Consider the following 13,469-nt stretch of genomic DNA (forward strand, 5'->3'; position numbering starts at 1 on the left):
CAAAGAGTAGCCCCCGCTTGCCTCAACTAGAGAAAGCCTGTGCGCAGCAACAAAGACCCAATGCAGCCAAAAAAAAAAAAAAACAATAGAAAATAAAATCACACAACATACCTTTCATTTCCTGGAATAAGAATTTTATACAAATAAAATTAATACCAACAAATGTTTTATATTAGAAATTATGCTATTAATATCAGATAGGAAGTGAAATTAATTTTACTTAACTAACTTTATTTCACAATCTAGACAGCACCACAATATTTTTATAATGAAATTCATTTATGTATCACCTGATTCTTCAGCTGGTTAAGTGTCTGTCTTAAACTATCTGTTGTTGTCTGGTTACTTTTGAAAAACTCAGCTACTGCTGTATTCAAAATTATTTTATAATCGTCTTTGTTTATATCTTGTAGGCAGGCAAGATGTTGCAGACAGACATCATAATTTCCAGCCTAAAACAAAAACAAACAAAATTACATACCAACTTTAAGAACTATACATTCATTTCCAAATATATTTCATTGATCTTTACTTAAAAATTCTTACAAAGACAGATATAATTCCCCTAAATATACTAATTAAAGTCACTAGTTGAAGTAAGAGTCATGCCAATTAAGAAACTGTGATATGTCAATTATATCTCAATAAAACTGAAAAAAAAATTGTGGATATTTATTTCCTAAGAATGAAACTCTAACAGTGATACATGTGCATTATATCTACAAGACACACACACACACATATATGGGTATGTAATATACCTACATATAATATATATTATAATTAGATATAATATATATTAGTACATATTGCTAGCAAGGTATAATAGCCAAGGCTAGCCAAGAAAGGTAATATGATTAATTACTCCAAATTTTAATTTCTAGTATACTTGGAATACCCAAGTATCAAGTTCTTCCACTTACATGTATGTAACTTGATAATCAAATAATGTTTTCTTTCATATCGTTTAATGTTAGAGAAGTTAAAGTTTTTTTTTTTTTTTTTTTTTCTTTTTGCGGTATGCGGGCCTCTCACTGTTGTGGCCTCTCCCGTTGCGGAGCACAGGCTCCGGATGCGCAGGCCCAGCGGCCATGGGTCACGGGCCCAGCCGCTCCGCGGCATATGGGATCCTCCCAGACCGGGGCACGAACCCGTATCCCCTGCATCGGCAGGCGGACTCTCAACCACTGCGCCACCAGGGAGGCCCGAAGTTAAAGTTTTGACAATAAACTTTTGGGGTTCCATTTTAAAGTACAGTCAACGGGCCTCCCTGGTGGCGCAGTGGTTGAGAGTCCGCCTGCCGATGCAGGGGATACGGGTTCGTGCCCCGGTCTGGGAGGATCCCATATGCCGCGGAGCGGCTGGGCCCGTGACCCATGGCCGCTGGGCCTGCGCATCCGGAGCCTGTGCTCCGCAACGGGAGAGGCCACAACAGTGAGAGGCCCGCATAAAAGAAAAATAAATAAATAAATAAATAAAGTACAGTCAAGGAAGAGAACTGAAGAGAGCAGTAAAATGAAAAGACTGACTCACATATTTACAAATCTAAATTTAAGAGACTTAAAAACAACATTATGACAGTTAAAATATGTTTATGGAAACACAAAAATTTGGGAATGGCTCAAATTACTCCCATTCCTTTCACCATATTTAAACTCTATAATTAAAAAAAAATTTTTAAACCTAAACCTACTCTATAAACTTAAAACTCTTGAATTAGTACAGAACAAAAATTATAAATTAAAAAATTCACTGTGAAAATATTCATGCTTGACAGTTACTAAAAATGGAACAGATTAAGAGAAACCACTTCTTACTGTGAAAGCCTGGAAAGCACTGGTGGACAACTCCTTCTCTTGATCAGTGATCCCAGAGGACTGACCTGTCCCTTCATGTTTCTCTGATCCCTGATCTGCAAACACACAAGTTTTATAGTTCTTTAGAAATAACAGTAATGCAGTGAATGTGTCCCTAGTTTTCTTCTTTTTTTTTTTTTTTTGCAGTACGCGGGCCTCTCACTGTTGTGGCCTCTCCCGTTGCGGAGCACAGGCTCCGGACGCGCAGGCTCAGCGGCCATGGCTCACGGGCCCAGCCGCTCCACGGCATGTGGGATCCTCCCGGACCGGGGCACGAACCCGCATCCCCTGCATCGGCAGGTGGACTCTCAACCACTGCGCCACCAGGGAAGCCCCCTAGTTTTCTTCTTAATTGTCTTCTTCCTAATGAAGTTGCCAAAGTTAGACCTCTCTCAACCACAATGGCTATTAATGTCATAAGTGAGGAAGAAGCCATTCCTTCGAAAACTTAAGAAATGTTTCCTTTTGCTGTGGAAATCCTTATGTAAGGATTACAGCTCTGTCCGTCAGGTCATTCAGGCTGAGAATATTGTGTTCTCTTAAAAATATTAGATCTGTCCCCCAGCCATATACCAAAAATCCTACATATTCAAGAAAATATGCCAGGCCCTGCAGACACAAGGAGATTATAAATACATATACAATGCCTTCAAAAAGTTTATAATCCAGTTGGAACACAGCAACATTTAACAATGAGAAAACTACATTGATAAGAACTCATAGGTAATTTCCAGGCAAAGAAATCCAAAAGCCAAGATTAATACATTTAAAAAGCTTCCTTGGGACTTCCCTGGTGGTCCAGTGGTTAAGAAACTGCCTTCCAATGCAGGGAACATGGGTTCAATCCCTGGTTGGGGAACTAAGATCTCACATGCTGCAGGGCAACTAAGCCCGCACCCCACAACTAGAGAGCCCATACGCTGCAACTACTGAACCCACACGCTCTGGAGCCCGTGTACCACAACTAGAGAAGCCTGCATGCCACAACTAGAGAGAAGCCCATGCGCCCAACGAAGAGCCTGTGCACCATGATGAAAAGATCCTGTGTGCTGCAACTAACACCCGACACAGCCAAAAAAAATATATTTTTTTTTTTTTTTTTTTTAAAGCTTCCTTAGGGCCTCCCTGGTGGCGCAGTGGTTGAGAGTCCGCCTGCCAATGCAGGGGATACGGGTTCGTGCCCCGGTCTGGGAGGATCCCATATGCCGCGGAGCGGCTGGGCCCGTGAGCCATGGCCGCTGGGCCTGCGCATCCGGAGCCTGTGCTCCGCAACGGGAGAGGCCACAACAGTGAGAGGCCCGCATAAAAGAAAAAAAAAAAAAAAAAAAAAGCTTCCTTAACAGAACTGTCAATGTACATTCTAATATTCACAATTTCTACCCAATTTACTCTTTTAAAAATTAGATTTTTTAAATTTAAAAAAATAAACATAAAAATCTCAGCTGAACCAAGTCTTAAACTACTCAAGGACAACACCTGTTGGGTCTGAGCGTAAACTGGTTAAGACCTCCTGGTGAGGAATTGCCAATACCTGTCTATATAAATAGCCTTGACCAAACAATCCCACTTCTAGGTATTCACTCTACAAATACACAAAGATGCTCACTGCAGCACTATTTATAAAAGTGAATGTCTAGAAATAACACAACTAGAGATATCCTTAAATATCCCTCAGTTAAGAAATTGCTAACTATATATTCCAATTTTAAAAAAATTGCTAACTGAAGCATGGTATAGGAATACAATGGCACACTAAACAACTGTTAAAGAAGTTGAGCCTACATGTGTTGACATGGAAAAATATCTTCAACATCTTAAAGGAACAGATTGCAAACAGTTTTTTTTTTAATTAATTAATTTTTGGCTGCATTGGGTCTTCGCTGCTGCAGGCAGGCTTTCTCTAGTTGCGGGAAGTGGGGGCTACTCTGCATTGCGGTGTGCGGGCTTCTCATTGCAGTAGCTTCTCTTGTTGTGGGGCATGGACTCTAGGAGCGTGGGCTCAGTAGTTGTGGCTAGCGGGCTCAGTAGCTGTGGTGCACGGGTTTAGTTGCTCCGCGGCATGTGGGATCTTCCTGGACCAGGGATCGAACCCGTGTCCCCTGCATTGGCAGGTAAATTCCTTCCTTCCTTCCTTATTTATTTATTTTTGGCTGAGTTGGGTCTTTGTTGCTGCGCACGGGCTTTCTCTAGTTGTGGCGAGTGTGGGCTACTCTTCATTGAGGTGCGCGGGCTTCTCATTGCAGTGGCTTCTCTTGCTGTGGAGCACAGGCTGTAGGCGTGAGGGCTTCAGTAGTTGAGGCTCACGGACTCTAGAGCGCAGCTCAGTAGTTGTGGCGCACGGGCTTAGTTGCTCCACGGCGTGTGGGATCTTCCAAGACCAGGGCTCGAAGCCGTGTCCCCTGCATTGGCAGGCAGACTCTTAACCACTGCGCCACCAGGGAAGCCCGGCAGGTGGATTCTTAACCACTGCGCCACCAGGGAAGTCCTGCAAACAATATTATACAACTGAACTTCATGTTTTGTAAAGATATATACATAGATATGTACTTCTGAATATGTACAGAATAAACTTTGGAAGGATATACATCAAACTCGGTGATTACCTTCAGGGAGTGGGTCGGAAGAGGGAGAGATTTTACTTCCCTTCCTATTCTTCTCAATCGTGAAACTGAGCAGGACCCTGTCTGTGGGGCCCTCCTGAATAGAAAAACCCTTCCAAACACCCCTCCCACCCCATTTTCTTCTTTGTAGAAAAAAGCTTCAGGCTCCTAGACCTTTCCTGAGTACCAAAGGGCAGATTCAAACAGTAATTAGAGAAGGGAGGGAATGCAGAAACAAAGGTGGAGCAGTCAAGAAACAATAGTGCAGAGTACTGGTTCCTCCTCAAGGAATATATATAACACATCTCTTGAGTTCTTCTGCAGGAACCAAGGCCCCCACACAGGTGGAGGATAGTAACTTCAGGCTGAGCACAAGATTCCTGGACACCACCTTGTTACCTCACTACCAACCAATCAGAAGAAAGCCACACACCCTGCAGCCCTCACCCCAAATTTTGCCTATTAAAAACTTTTTTCCAAAAACCATCAGGGAGTTTGGGTTTTTTAAATACAAGCCACCCAATCTCCTTGCTTGGCCCTGCAGTAAACCTTTCCCTGCTCCAAACTCTGACATTTCGGTTTGTTTGGCCTCACTGTGCTTCAGGCACATAAACTTGCATTTGACAACACTTGTTTAAATTTTTATAATTTACATGGGTTACTTTTTTTTTTTTAAGTTTTAGTTTTAAATGCCTGCCTAAAACTAATACAAGGTTTTAGAATTCAGATAAGGGGTTACCTCCAGGAGTCTAGTGACTGCAAGATGCATGGGGTGGAGAGTGGGGGGTGCTTCTGGGTGTGTGAGAATTCATTAAACTGTATGTACACTTATGATGTGAGCATTTTTTGATAACTGCCTAGAAACCTGTTTTCCAGGATCATTTCAACGAATGAGCCCTCAGTAGAGCTGACTTTGGGAAGCCCTGGCCTGGCACATATAAGCAGTAAGCAAAGACCCCGAATTTCCCTCTGTCAAGATGACATCATGGTATAATGAAAACATACGTCTTGGAATCAGTCACATCTTCAGTCTGGTCTCCCCTTGACCATCTAACTCTCTTAACTAAATATGAGCTTCCTTCCCCCTTTCCTTTGACAGAACAACTAAGGATTCCATTGTGTTTTTTTGTTTGTTTTTTTAAATAAAATACTTATTTCTGCACTTTAAACATACAAATAAACAATGAAATTAGATTTAGTGTGAACAGCTCCACAGATCACTGCAAAACCCCTATTATTACAATACTCTTGAGAATCACCACTTACACTTAAAAACAAAATATAACTTGTGCTTAAGTGAACTTATCTAAGACTTAGATCTGCCCTACAAAAAAAACGGTATTCTGGTATTTGGGGTTTTTGGGGGTGTTTTTGTTTTTTTAGAGGTAAATTTTATTCACAGTGGGTTTTTAAAATATTTTATCTATTTATTTATTTATTTATTTTTATTTTTGCCTGCGTTGGGTCTCAGTTGCAGCATGCGAGATCTTTATTGTGGCATGTGGGATCTTTTCACTGCAGCACGTGAGCTCCTCTCTAGTTGTGGTGTGCGGGTTTTCTCTTCTCTAGTTGTGGTGCACGGCCTCTAGGGTGCATGAGCTCTGTAGTTGTGGTGCGCGGGCTCCAGAGCATGAGCGCTCTGTAGTTTGAGGCACGTAGGCTCTCTGGTTGAGGTGTGCAAGCTCAGTAGTTACGGCGCATGGGCTTAGTTGCCCCGCAGCATGTGGGATCTTAGTTCCCTGACCAGGGATGAAACCTGCGTCCCTTGCATTGCAGGACGGATTCTTTACCACTGGACCACCAGTGAAGTCCCTGGCATTGGGGTTTATTAGAAGTGTTACCTCTGATAATTAAAGTTAGATAAATCAGTATTTCATTTCCACTTTTGCATACAAATAAATAAGAATTGATTCGTAACAGGGAGGACAAAAACTAATAGTTTAATAGTTTAAACCAGTGAGAGAGCTCATTGGTTTAAGAGGACCCTGTCAAACAGCTTTTTCTTTAGAAAGCCAATAACAGTGAGTTACTGTTAACTCAACTGTTTACACAATACACTTGCTTTGCAAAACTTTCAGGTGCTCGATAACAGTAAGGACCATTTTCTTTAAAATGTGTAAAAATGGGGACACAGGATTTCAGGACCCCAGAAAGCCAGGTATGAGTTTAGATTGAGACAGAACCTCAACTCTAGGTATATTCACCGTAAAATTTTAACAATGAACGTAAATTCTTTGAAATTTTTTAGGAAACCTAAAGAGTTTAAAAACTTTATCTCCCCTCATAAAGAAGTACACTAAATTTAAACCAAATGCCCAAAATTCTTAGTTTGCCATCAGGTTATCTCCATAGCTTCTTCTAAAATATAGCCTCTCTAAATTAGATGACATTCTTTAATGGGACTTCTTGGCCCAACTGTCATTTATAAATTGTGATTATAAATACAAGGCAGAGGGAAACACCCAACAATTCACCAAGGCGCTGAAGAGTTTAAGCTTCTGCTTTCCACCAGAAGCAGATTGGCTTATGTGGCCACTGCTATCATTATTCTCTAGGAACTGTAAAAGTCTCCTAAAATCTTCCAAATAAGGAAAGAAGCCAACTTTTTTTTTTTTTTTTTTTGCTTTATAACAAATTTAATCAGTTATACATATACATATGTTTCCATATCCCCTCCTTTTTGCGTCTCCCTCCCACCCTCCCTATCCCACCCCTCCAGGCGGTCACAAAGTACCGAGCTGATCTCCCTGTGCTATGCGGCTGAAGAAGCCAACTTTAATAAGCTAGACTCTAAGGATGAGCTAGACTCTAACAGTCTCTGAAATAGACATTTTAGAGAACTGAGCTCAGTAAACAGCCTTTTACATGTTAACCAGCTATTATTTTACCTACATTCTTTTACTTCAAGATAAAACTAGGGGAAAAAAAACCCCACTCCAATAGGATTACTATTCCTATTTTCCTTATCTTTCTGCACTTTTCAAGTTTTCTGCAAGGAACAGGTATTATTTTCACAATCAGTCTTTAAAACATTCATTTTCTTGGTAACTACTGACTTCTTACCAGAAAGAGGCTGCACATAATTCCACAACGTGTCTTTATTTGTCCAAAAATAGCCTCTATTGCCAACTGAAAGAGTATATGACCATTCATCCATAAGCCTGACCTTCCTTCTACTCTGGCCTAATGAACAGGGCTGACCATCTAGGCGAACAGAGCTCTTCGGCGCACAGACCTTGACGCTTTTTAAGCCAACAGGCTTCATTTCTAACCAAACAATTAGGTTTAAACTAAGTAGAAAAGAAACACACTGCTTTTCCAAAACTGGAAAAAGTCAGTTAATGGAAAGCCCAGACACATTCCAACACAGAATGTTAACAATTCAAATTTGATTGGAGGGGCTTCCCTGGTGGCAGTGGTTAAGAATCCACCTGCCAATGCGGGGGACATGGGTTTGAGCCCTGGTCCGGGAAGATCTCATGTGCTGGGGAGCAACTAGGCCCGTGCGTCACAACTACTGAGCCTGCGCTCTAGAGCCTGTGAGCCACGACTACTGAGGCTGTGAGCCACAACTACTGAAGCCCACGCGCCTACAGCCCATGCTCCACAACAAGAGAAGCCACTGCAATGAGAAGCCCACACACCACAATGAAGAGTAGCCCCCTCTTGCTGCAACTAGAGAAAGCCCATGCACAGCAAGGAAGACCCAACACAGCCAAAAATAAATAAATAAAACAAATAAATTTATTAAAAAAAAAATCTGATTGGAGGATCTTCCACACAAGCTACACTTTTCAAAATACAGCTCCAATGATGTTCAAGAAAAGAAAAATTTCCCCAAAGTAACAGAAATGCAGGCCTAAGGAAATCTACTGCTACTCTCGCAAAATAGTGTTGATGCCTTTGTGAAGGAAAAGTTTAAATGAGGATGCCATTTCAAAGAAAAAGAATTCAGGTTTACTAAAGCCACCATCCAGCTAAGGTTCACACACCTCACGTGTGGTTTTCTATCACATGACCAAGTACACCTGCCTTAGCAAAGCCCTACATACGATGGCCAATTTCTCCACAGCTCAGAGGACTAACATGTGACCAGCAATGCTATAGACCTGAGCACCCTGTCCAGCAGTGCAGAAACAAAGAACAGAATACCAAACTTCAAGAATATCAGCACACTTTGGGAAAGACAGGCAAAGCAGAACGCTACCAGTGCTGATGACTGTTTTTATTTTCATATCTGAGAGCAGTTTTTATGCATGGAGAAGAGATTTACTCTAGTTTTCAAATATTAACACTTATTAATTTACAAGTTCAAAATGACTAGATTTTCCTCAAACTTTTACATTCAACGTCGACATCTTACTGTATCTGGAGTTTTCATTTTAAAGGGCTGTGATGAATGTTTGATTTCACTCACACCTTCAAACAAAATTATAACTACCTTAAATAATTTAATATATTCCATTTTAACTACAACCTTAAAACTTTTTTTTTTTTTTTTTGCGGTACACGGGCCTCTCACTGTTGCGGCCTCTCCCGTTGCGGAGCACAGGCTCCGGACACGCAGGCTCAGCAGCCATGGCTCACGGGCCCAGCCGCTCCACGGCATGTGGGATCCTCCCGGACCGGGGCACAAACCTGTGTCCCCTGCATCGGCAGGCGGACTCTCAACCACTGCGCCACCAGGGAAGCCCCTTCCTACCATTTTTACAGTCATCCTGGCTCAAAATTTCAAAGCCATCTTCAAGTACTCTTCTCCCGATTTCATATTACTCATCTGGTCTTGTCTTTCCCATATTCATAATGTCATCAACCTTTTCCTATTAAGCCTACTACTGCCATCCTCATAGTCCAAATTCTCAGATAAATTCAAATCTAGGATTTTGCATCCTAACTCCAGCCACTTTCTCCTTTCAAATAACCATCAAAAGTAAAGTCATATAAATCACCCTAAAATATTGCTGGTGTTTCACACCACTTTTATGTTACATAGGGACACGAACCTTGGAACTTTCAACTGCCCCTTCAATGTTTATCTTTGAATCACAAAGGGAGGATGGGATCAGGGCGGATGGGAACCCCCTCCCTTTATGATTTGGTTGAAATACAAATCAGGGTGTGAGAACTGCTGGCTGATCAATCACTAAGAAGCCACGTAACCTAGAAGCACAGGTAAATTAATTCTCCAGGAGGTGAGTCTTGACCAACTGGAAACAGGAAATGGGAGAAAGTTGGACAAATAAATCATCCCTTCTTTCTCTCTCATATGGACTATTCTGAAGTGTAATTTCTCCTCGAAAACCTTACAGAAAAGTCCCATATGCAAATGACCTGCTACGTCTCTTCACAGGTCACGGTGGAACAGTAGCTAGGGCTGTAGTGTAGTTCATCTTCCTTTGCCTTCCTTCTCTCCCTCACCTTCACTATCCTGGGCTTGCACCTTCCAAAAAGTGAACACCTTAATCGAGTTCTGCTTCCCAGAGGATGTGGGCTAAAACATACACCTCACCTCAGCTGATCCTCACAAGCTGTAACCTGGGGAGGTAAATAAATTAGAAAGCTATTAGGAATAAATAAGAAGATTATTAGGACCCCCATTTTACAAATAAAGAAATTGAGGCTTAACTCAGAACCTTTCCCAAGGAGCAAGGACACTGTTCAAATGTCACCTCTAAGAGAGCCCTTCCTTCTCTAACCAATCCACTCAAAGTAGGGTCCCTGCTCTCAGTTATCCTCTATCCTTTTACTCGTTTTTTCTTTTCTTCACAATATTTATCACAGCTTGAAATCCGAATTACTTCTTACTTGTTTACATTTATCTGCCTTTCATACTACATTACAAGCTCCTCATGGACAGAGACTTCGCAGTGTCTGGCAGAGCAGGCTATTGGTGAATATTTAATGGATAAATTAATATCACAACATTAGCTGGTCTCAGCTAGTTTCTGAGCTTCTAGTCTTGTTTCATTTAAATCCATCCTTGGACTTCCCTGGTGGTCCAGTGGTTAAGACTACACGCTTCCACTGCAGGGGGCACAGGTTTGATCCCTGATCGAGGAACTAAGATCTAAAGGCCAAGAGGTGAGGCCAAAAAAAAAAAAAAAAAAAAAAAATCCATTCTCTACCACAGTCAGTGTGATCAGGTCACTTACCTTCTTAAGTCCTTTCATGGGCCTCTTTCTTACCTAATGAAGAACAAGCTCCATGAAAAGGGTCTTGGGCTCAGGAGCTTGGAGTTGAAGCAGCATATAAACTAGATTTTGAATGAGAAGCATGTTCACCAGATACAGAAGAGAAAGAAGGGCGTTACCGCTCAGAAACTCAAAAGAACATGATACTTTCTAAGAATCATTTCTGGTGTGAAGAGCTAGATGTGATGATATAGAAGTATCAGATGGAAAAAGATTGTGAAGAGCCTCACAAATGACATTAAGGAGTGAGGCTCTGATGCACAAAAAATGGCACAGTCTTAGAAAGTTTATAGGCAAGGAATGGTATGATCTAAATAGTGTTTTAGAAATAAAGTGAAAATGCAGCAGTGAGAATGGACTGGATAGGAAGAGACAAAACCATTCAGAAGGATGCTCAATGTGAAACAGACCACATCAAGAGATAAAGGCCAGATGTATACGTATAGCTGATTCACTTTGCTGTACAGCAGAAACGAACACAAAATTGTAAAGCAACTATACTCCAATAAAAAAAAAAGAGAGAGAGATAAAGGCCAGAACAACAGCACTTGAAATGGGGATGGAGAGGAGGAGTGGAGAGATTCATGGGGGCCACACTAAACACGCATCTACTTAATACAAATTCAACCTTATTATCTAGGTAGGAAGTTTCCTACATTGTGGCCTATAAGCATAAACCAATCAAAGAAATAGGCCCCAAATCACTCTGGACCTTATTCTTCTACTACATATATTACATAGCTCTTCCCAAATGGGAGTGCCACTATAATAGGGCTGACTCTAACAGACTGAATAGCAGGTCTTCAAAAGCAGGGAGTGTATCATATCCATTTCTTTAATATCCAAGGCAGTGCCTGGCACTCAATTTTTATGAACGAATGAATAAGTAGAAGAATGCTTTATGACTGAGGTAGGACTTGAAAATGACATAGGTTTTAGGCCTAAAAAGGTCATTCCAGGCAAGTGCAATGGTATGGGTGAATAGAAATGGTAAACCTGGGGGAGAGACAATGTCGTAAACTAAGATGGAATATGTTGGTCCTCTTGGTCCAGCCTTGGATAGGCCATGCTTATTCCCTGCCTGGAACTTTCTCCCACCCATCCCTCCTCATTCAGTATGGCTCACCCCTTCATTTCACTGGGGTGTCTGCTCAAATATCACCTCACCAGAGGCTTTCCCTGACCAGTCTACCTAAAATTCTCTAGCGCCCTCTAAAGGTTTAGCCTCACTTTCTAAACCTTTTCTCTTGTTTTTCTTCTTAGTAAGATTACTGACGAGATGCTCTGACAATTTCATTCATCTGTACCTGTATTAGGCTTGGCTCACTTTAATTTCAAATCAAGTTCGTCAGTTATTGAGATCAGGACCTAATAAAAAACTTAGAGCACATTGAGATTTTCTTTTCCTTTTTAAAAAAAATTAATTTTACTGTAAAAAGTCTAACTGTTGACCACTTCTAAGTTCTGTCATTTAAGTTCCTTCCAACAAAACCTGGATGGATGCCAGAGAGAACATTATTTTCTTACAGGAAATATACGCCAGACCGTCCCAGAGTAGGCAGGAAAGAATTTTATATTCCTCAATGGAGAAAATTCTAGGAATGGAGCAGTAATCCATAAAGAAAATCGTTGAGATTAAACTTGAGGGGAAAAGAGGTTCGAAACGCAAGATATTATAGAGAGCACAGCTCGAAGTGATACACGATAATGTTATGCCTATTTCAATAAGTTGTTTTTACAAAGCTAATTACACAAGACGTCGCTGACCACAGGCAGGCTGATGTGGCCGAAATCACCCAGATGAGTCCTAGCCCGAGCCGGGGGCATCAAGGTAGCCGCATCTCCGGGGTGAACTTTCCTTGCTCTGCCTTCCTCAGTGGGAAGTCGAAAAGTCTGTGAAACGGCCACCTAGATTTAAGCTTTTTAAACCAGAGATATTCCGGAGAGGCGGGCAAAGGCGGCCAGAAGCAGCTTCATACTGCACTTGGTAAGAAACTATCGGGCCTTGGGCCCAAAGACTCACAGTAGCGACGGCCGAGGGAGGGGATGGGGGAGAGAAATGCACGCCCCAATTAGAGTAGCCCCGGAGTCCCCACCCCTCGTCCCCACCCGGGGCCCCGCCACCGCAGCATAGGGTCTGCCCGCCCCCGCGGGTCCCGCCGCCCCAGCGCGCGAGGCGCGGGCGCCTCACCTGCAGGCTTGTCTGCGGCCATCTTCCCGCCTCGGCTCGGGTCCTTCCCCGCAGGTGGCGTGGCCTCCACTCCAGCTGCCCGGCTGACCGCTATCCTGGACCTTGGAGGACGACCCTGAGCCCACCCCGGCTCCGGGCCCCTGGGTTAAGGCCTGGGGAGTGGGCAGACGGCGGGCTGAGGAAGTGACGAAGACTAGTTTGCGTAGTCTAGCAACAGCAGCAGCGTCTCCGCCCCGGGCGGCGCCACTACCTCCAGCCATGCACGGTTTCCGTCCTGCCGCGTCCCCTGACACACTACTTCCGGGTGCCGCGGCCGGCGTGGGAACTGCAGCTGGCCCCGCCCCACGCTGGCGTCCCCGGCGGACCGCCCCCTGCGGCGTGAGCGCGCGCGCCCGGCCGGACGTGCGCTCACACGCGCGTCTGCGCGTGTGTTGGGTGGGCTGGGTGGAGTTGCGCGCTGCTGCCGTGTGCTTATCCTGGTTAGAATTCTCGAGTATCCGAGCTCTTGTCCCTCATTTTACATAAAACCACAGTAACTACACCTGACATCTATGTGGTAAGCATTGAGCCTTGCACTTGGCTTGTACACTTTTTTTTTTTTTTTTTTTTTTTGCCGTGTGTGGGCCTCACT

General features: G+C 42.9%; 1 protein-coding gene across 3 annotated transcripts in view; it reads right to left on the bottom strand.

Annotated features, from left to right (window-relative positions):
* CNOT10 (CCR4-NOT transcription complex subunit 10) overlaps positions 1 to 13,123 on the bottom strand; it is a 66,273-nt gene extending 53,150 nt beyond the window's left edge. For 2 of the 3 annotated variants that reach the window (XM_082637816.1, XM_082637815.1), the window contains exons 1-3: positions 12,839 to 12,987; positions 1,818 to 1,912; positions 291 to 452 (exon numbers count right to left, since the gene is read on the bottom strand). In XM_082637816.1, the coding sequence (XP_082493942.1) occupies positions 291 to 452; positions 1,818 to 1,912; positions 12,839 to 12,860 (279 nt within the window). In that variant the 5' untranslated portion in view covers positions 12,861 to 12,987. Of the gene's footprint in view, positions 1 to 290; positions 453 to 1,817; positions 1,913 to 12,838 lie in introns of all 3 variants that reach the window. The other variant, XM_082637817.1, reaches the window with a different exon arrangement.
* Between the last annotated feature and the right edge of the window lie 346 nt (positions 13,124 to 13,469).

This window comes from Mesoplodon mirus (genome assembly GCF_964341445.2).
Source record: "Mesoplodon mirus genome assembly, chromosome: 12".
Classification (NCBI taxonomy): domain Eukaryota; kingdom Metazoa; phylum Chordata; class Mammalia; order Artiodactyla; family Ziphiidae; genus Mesoplodon; species Mesoplodon mirus.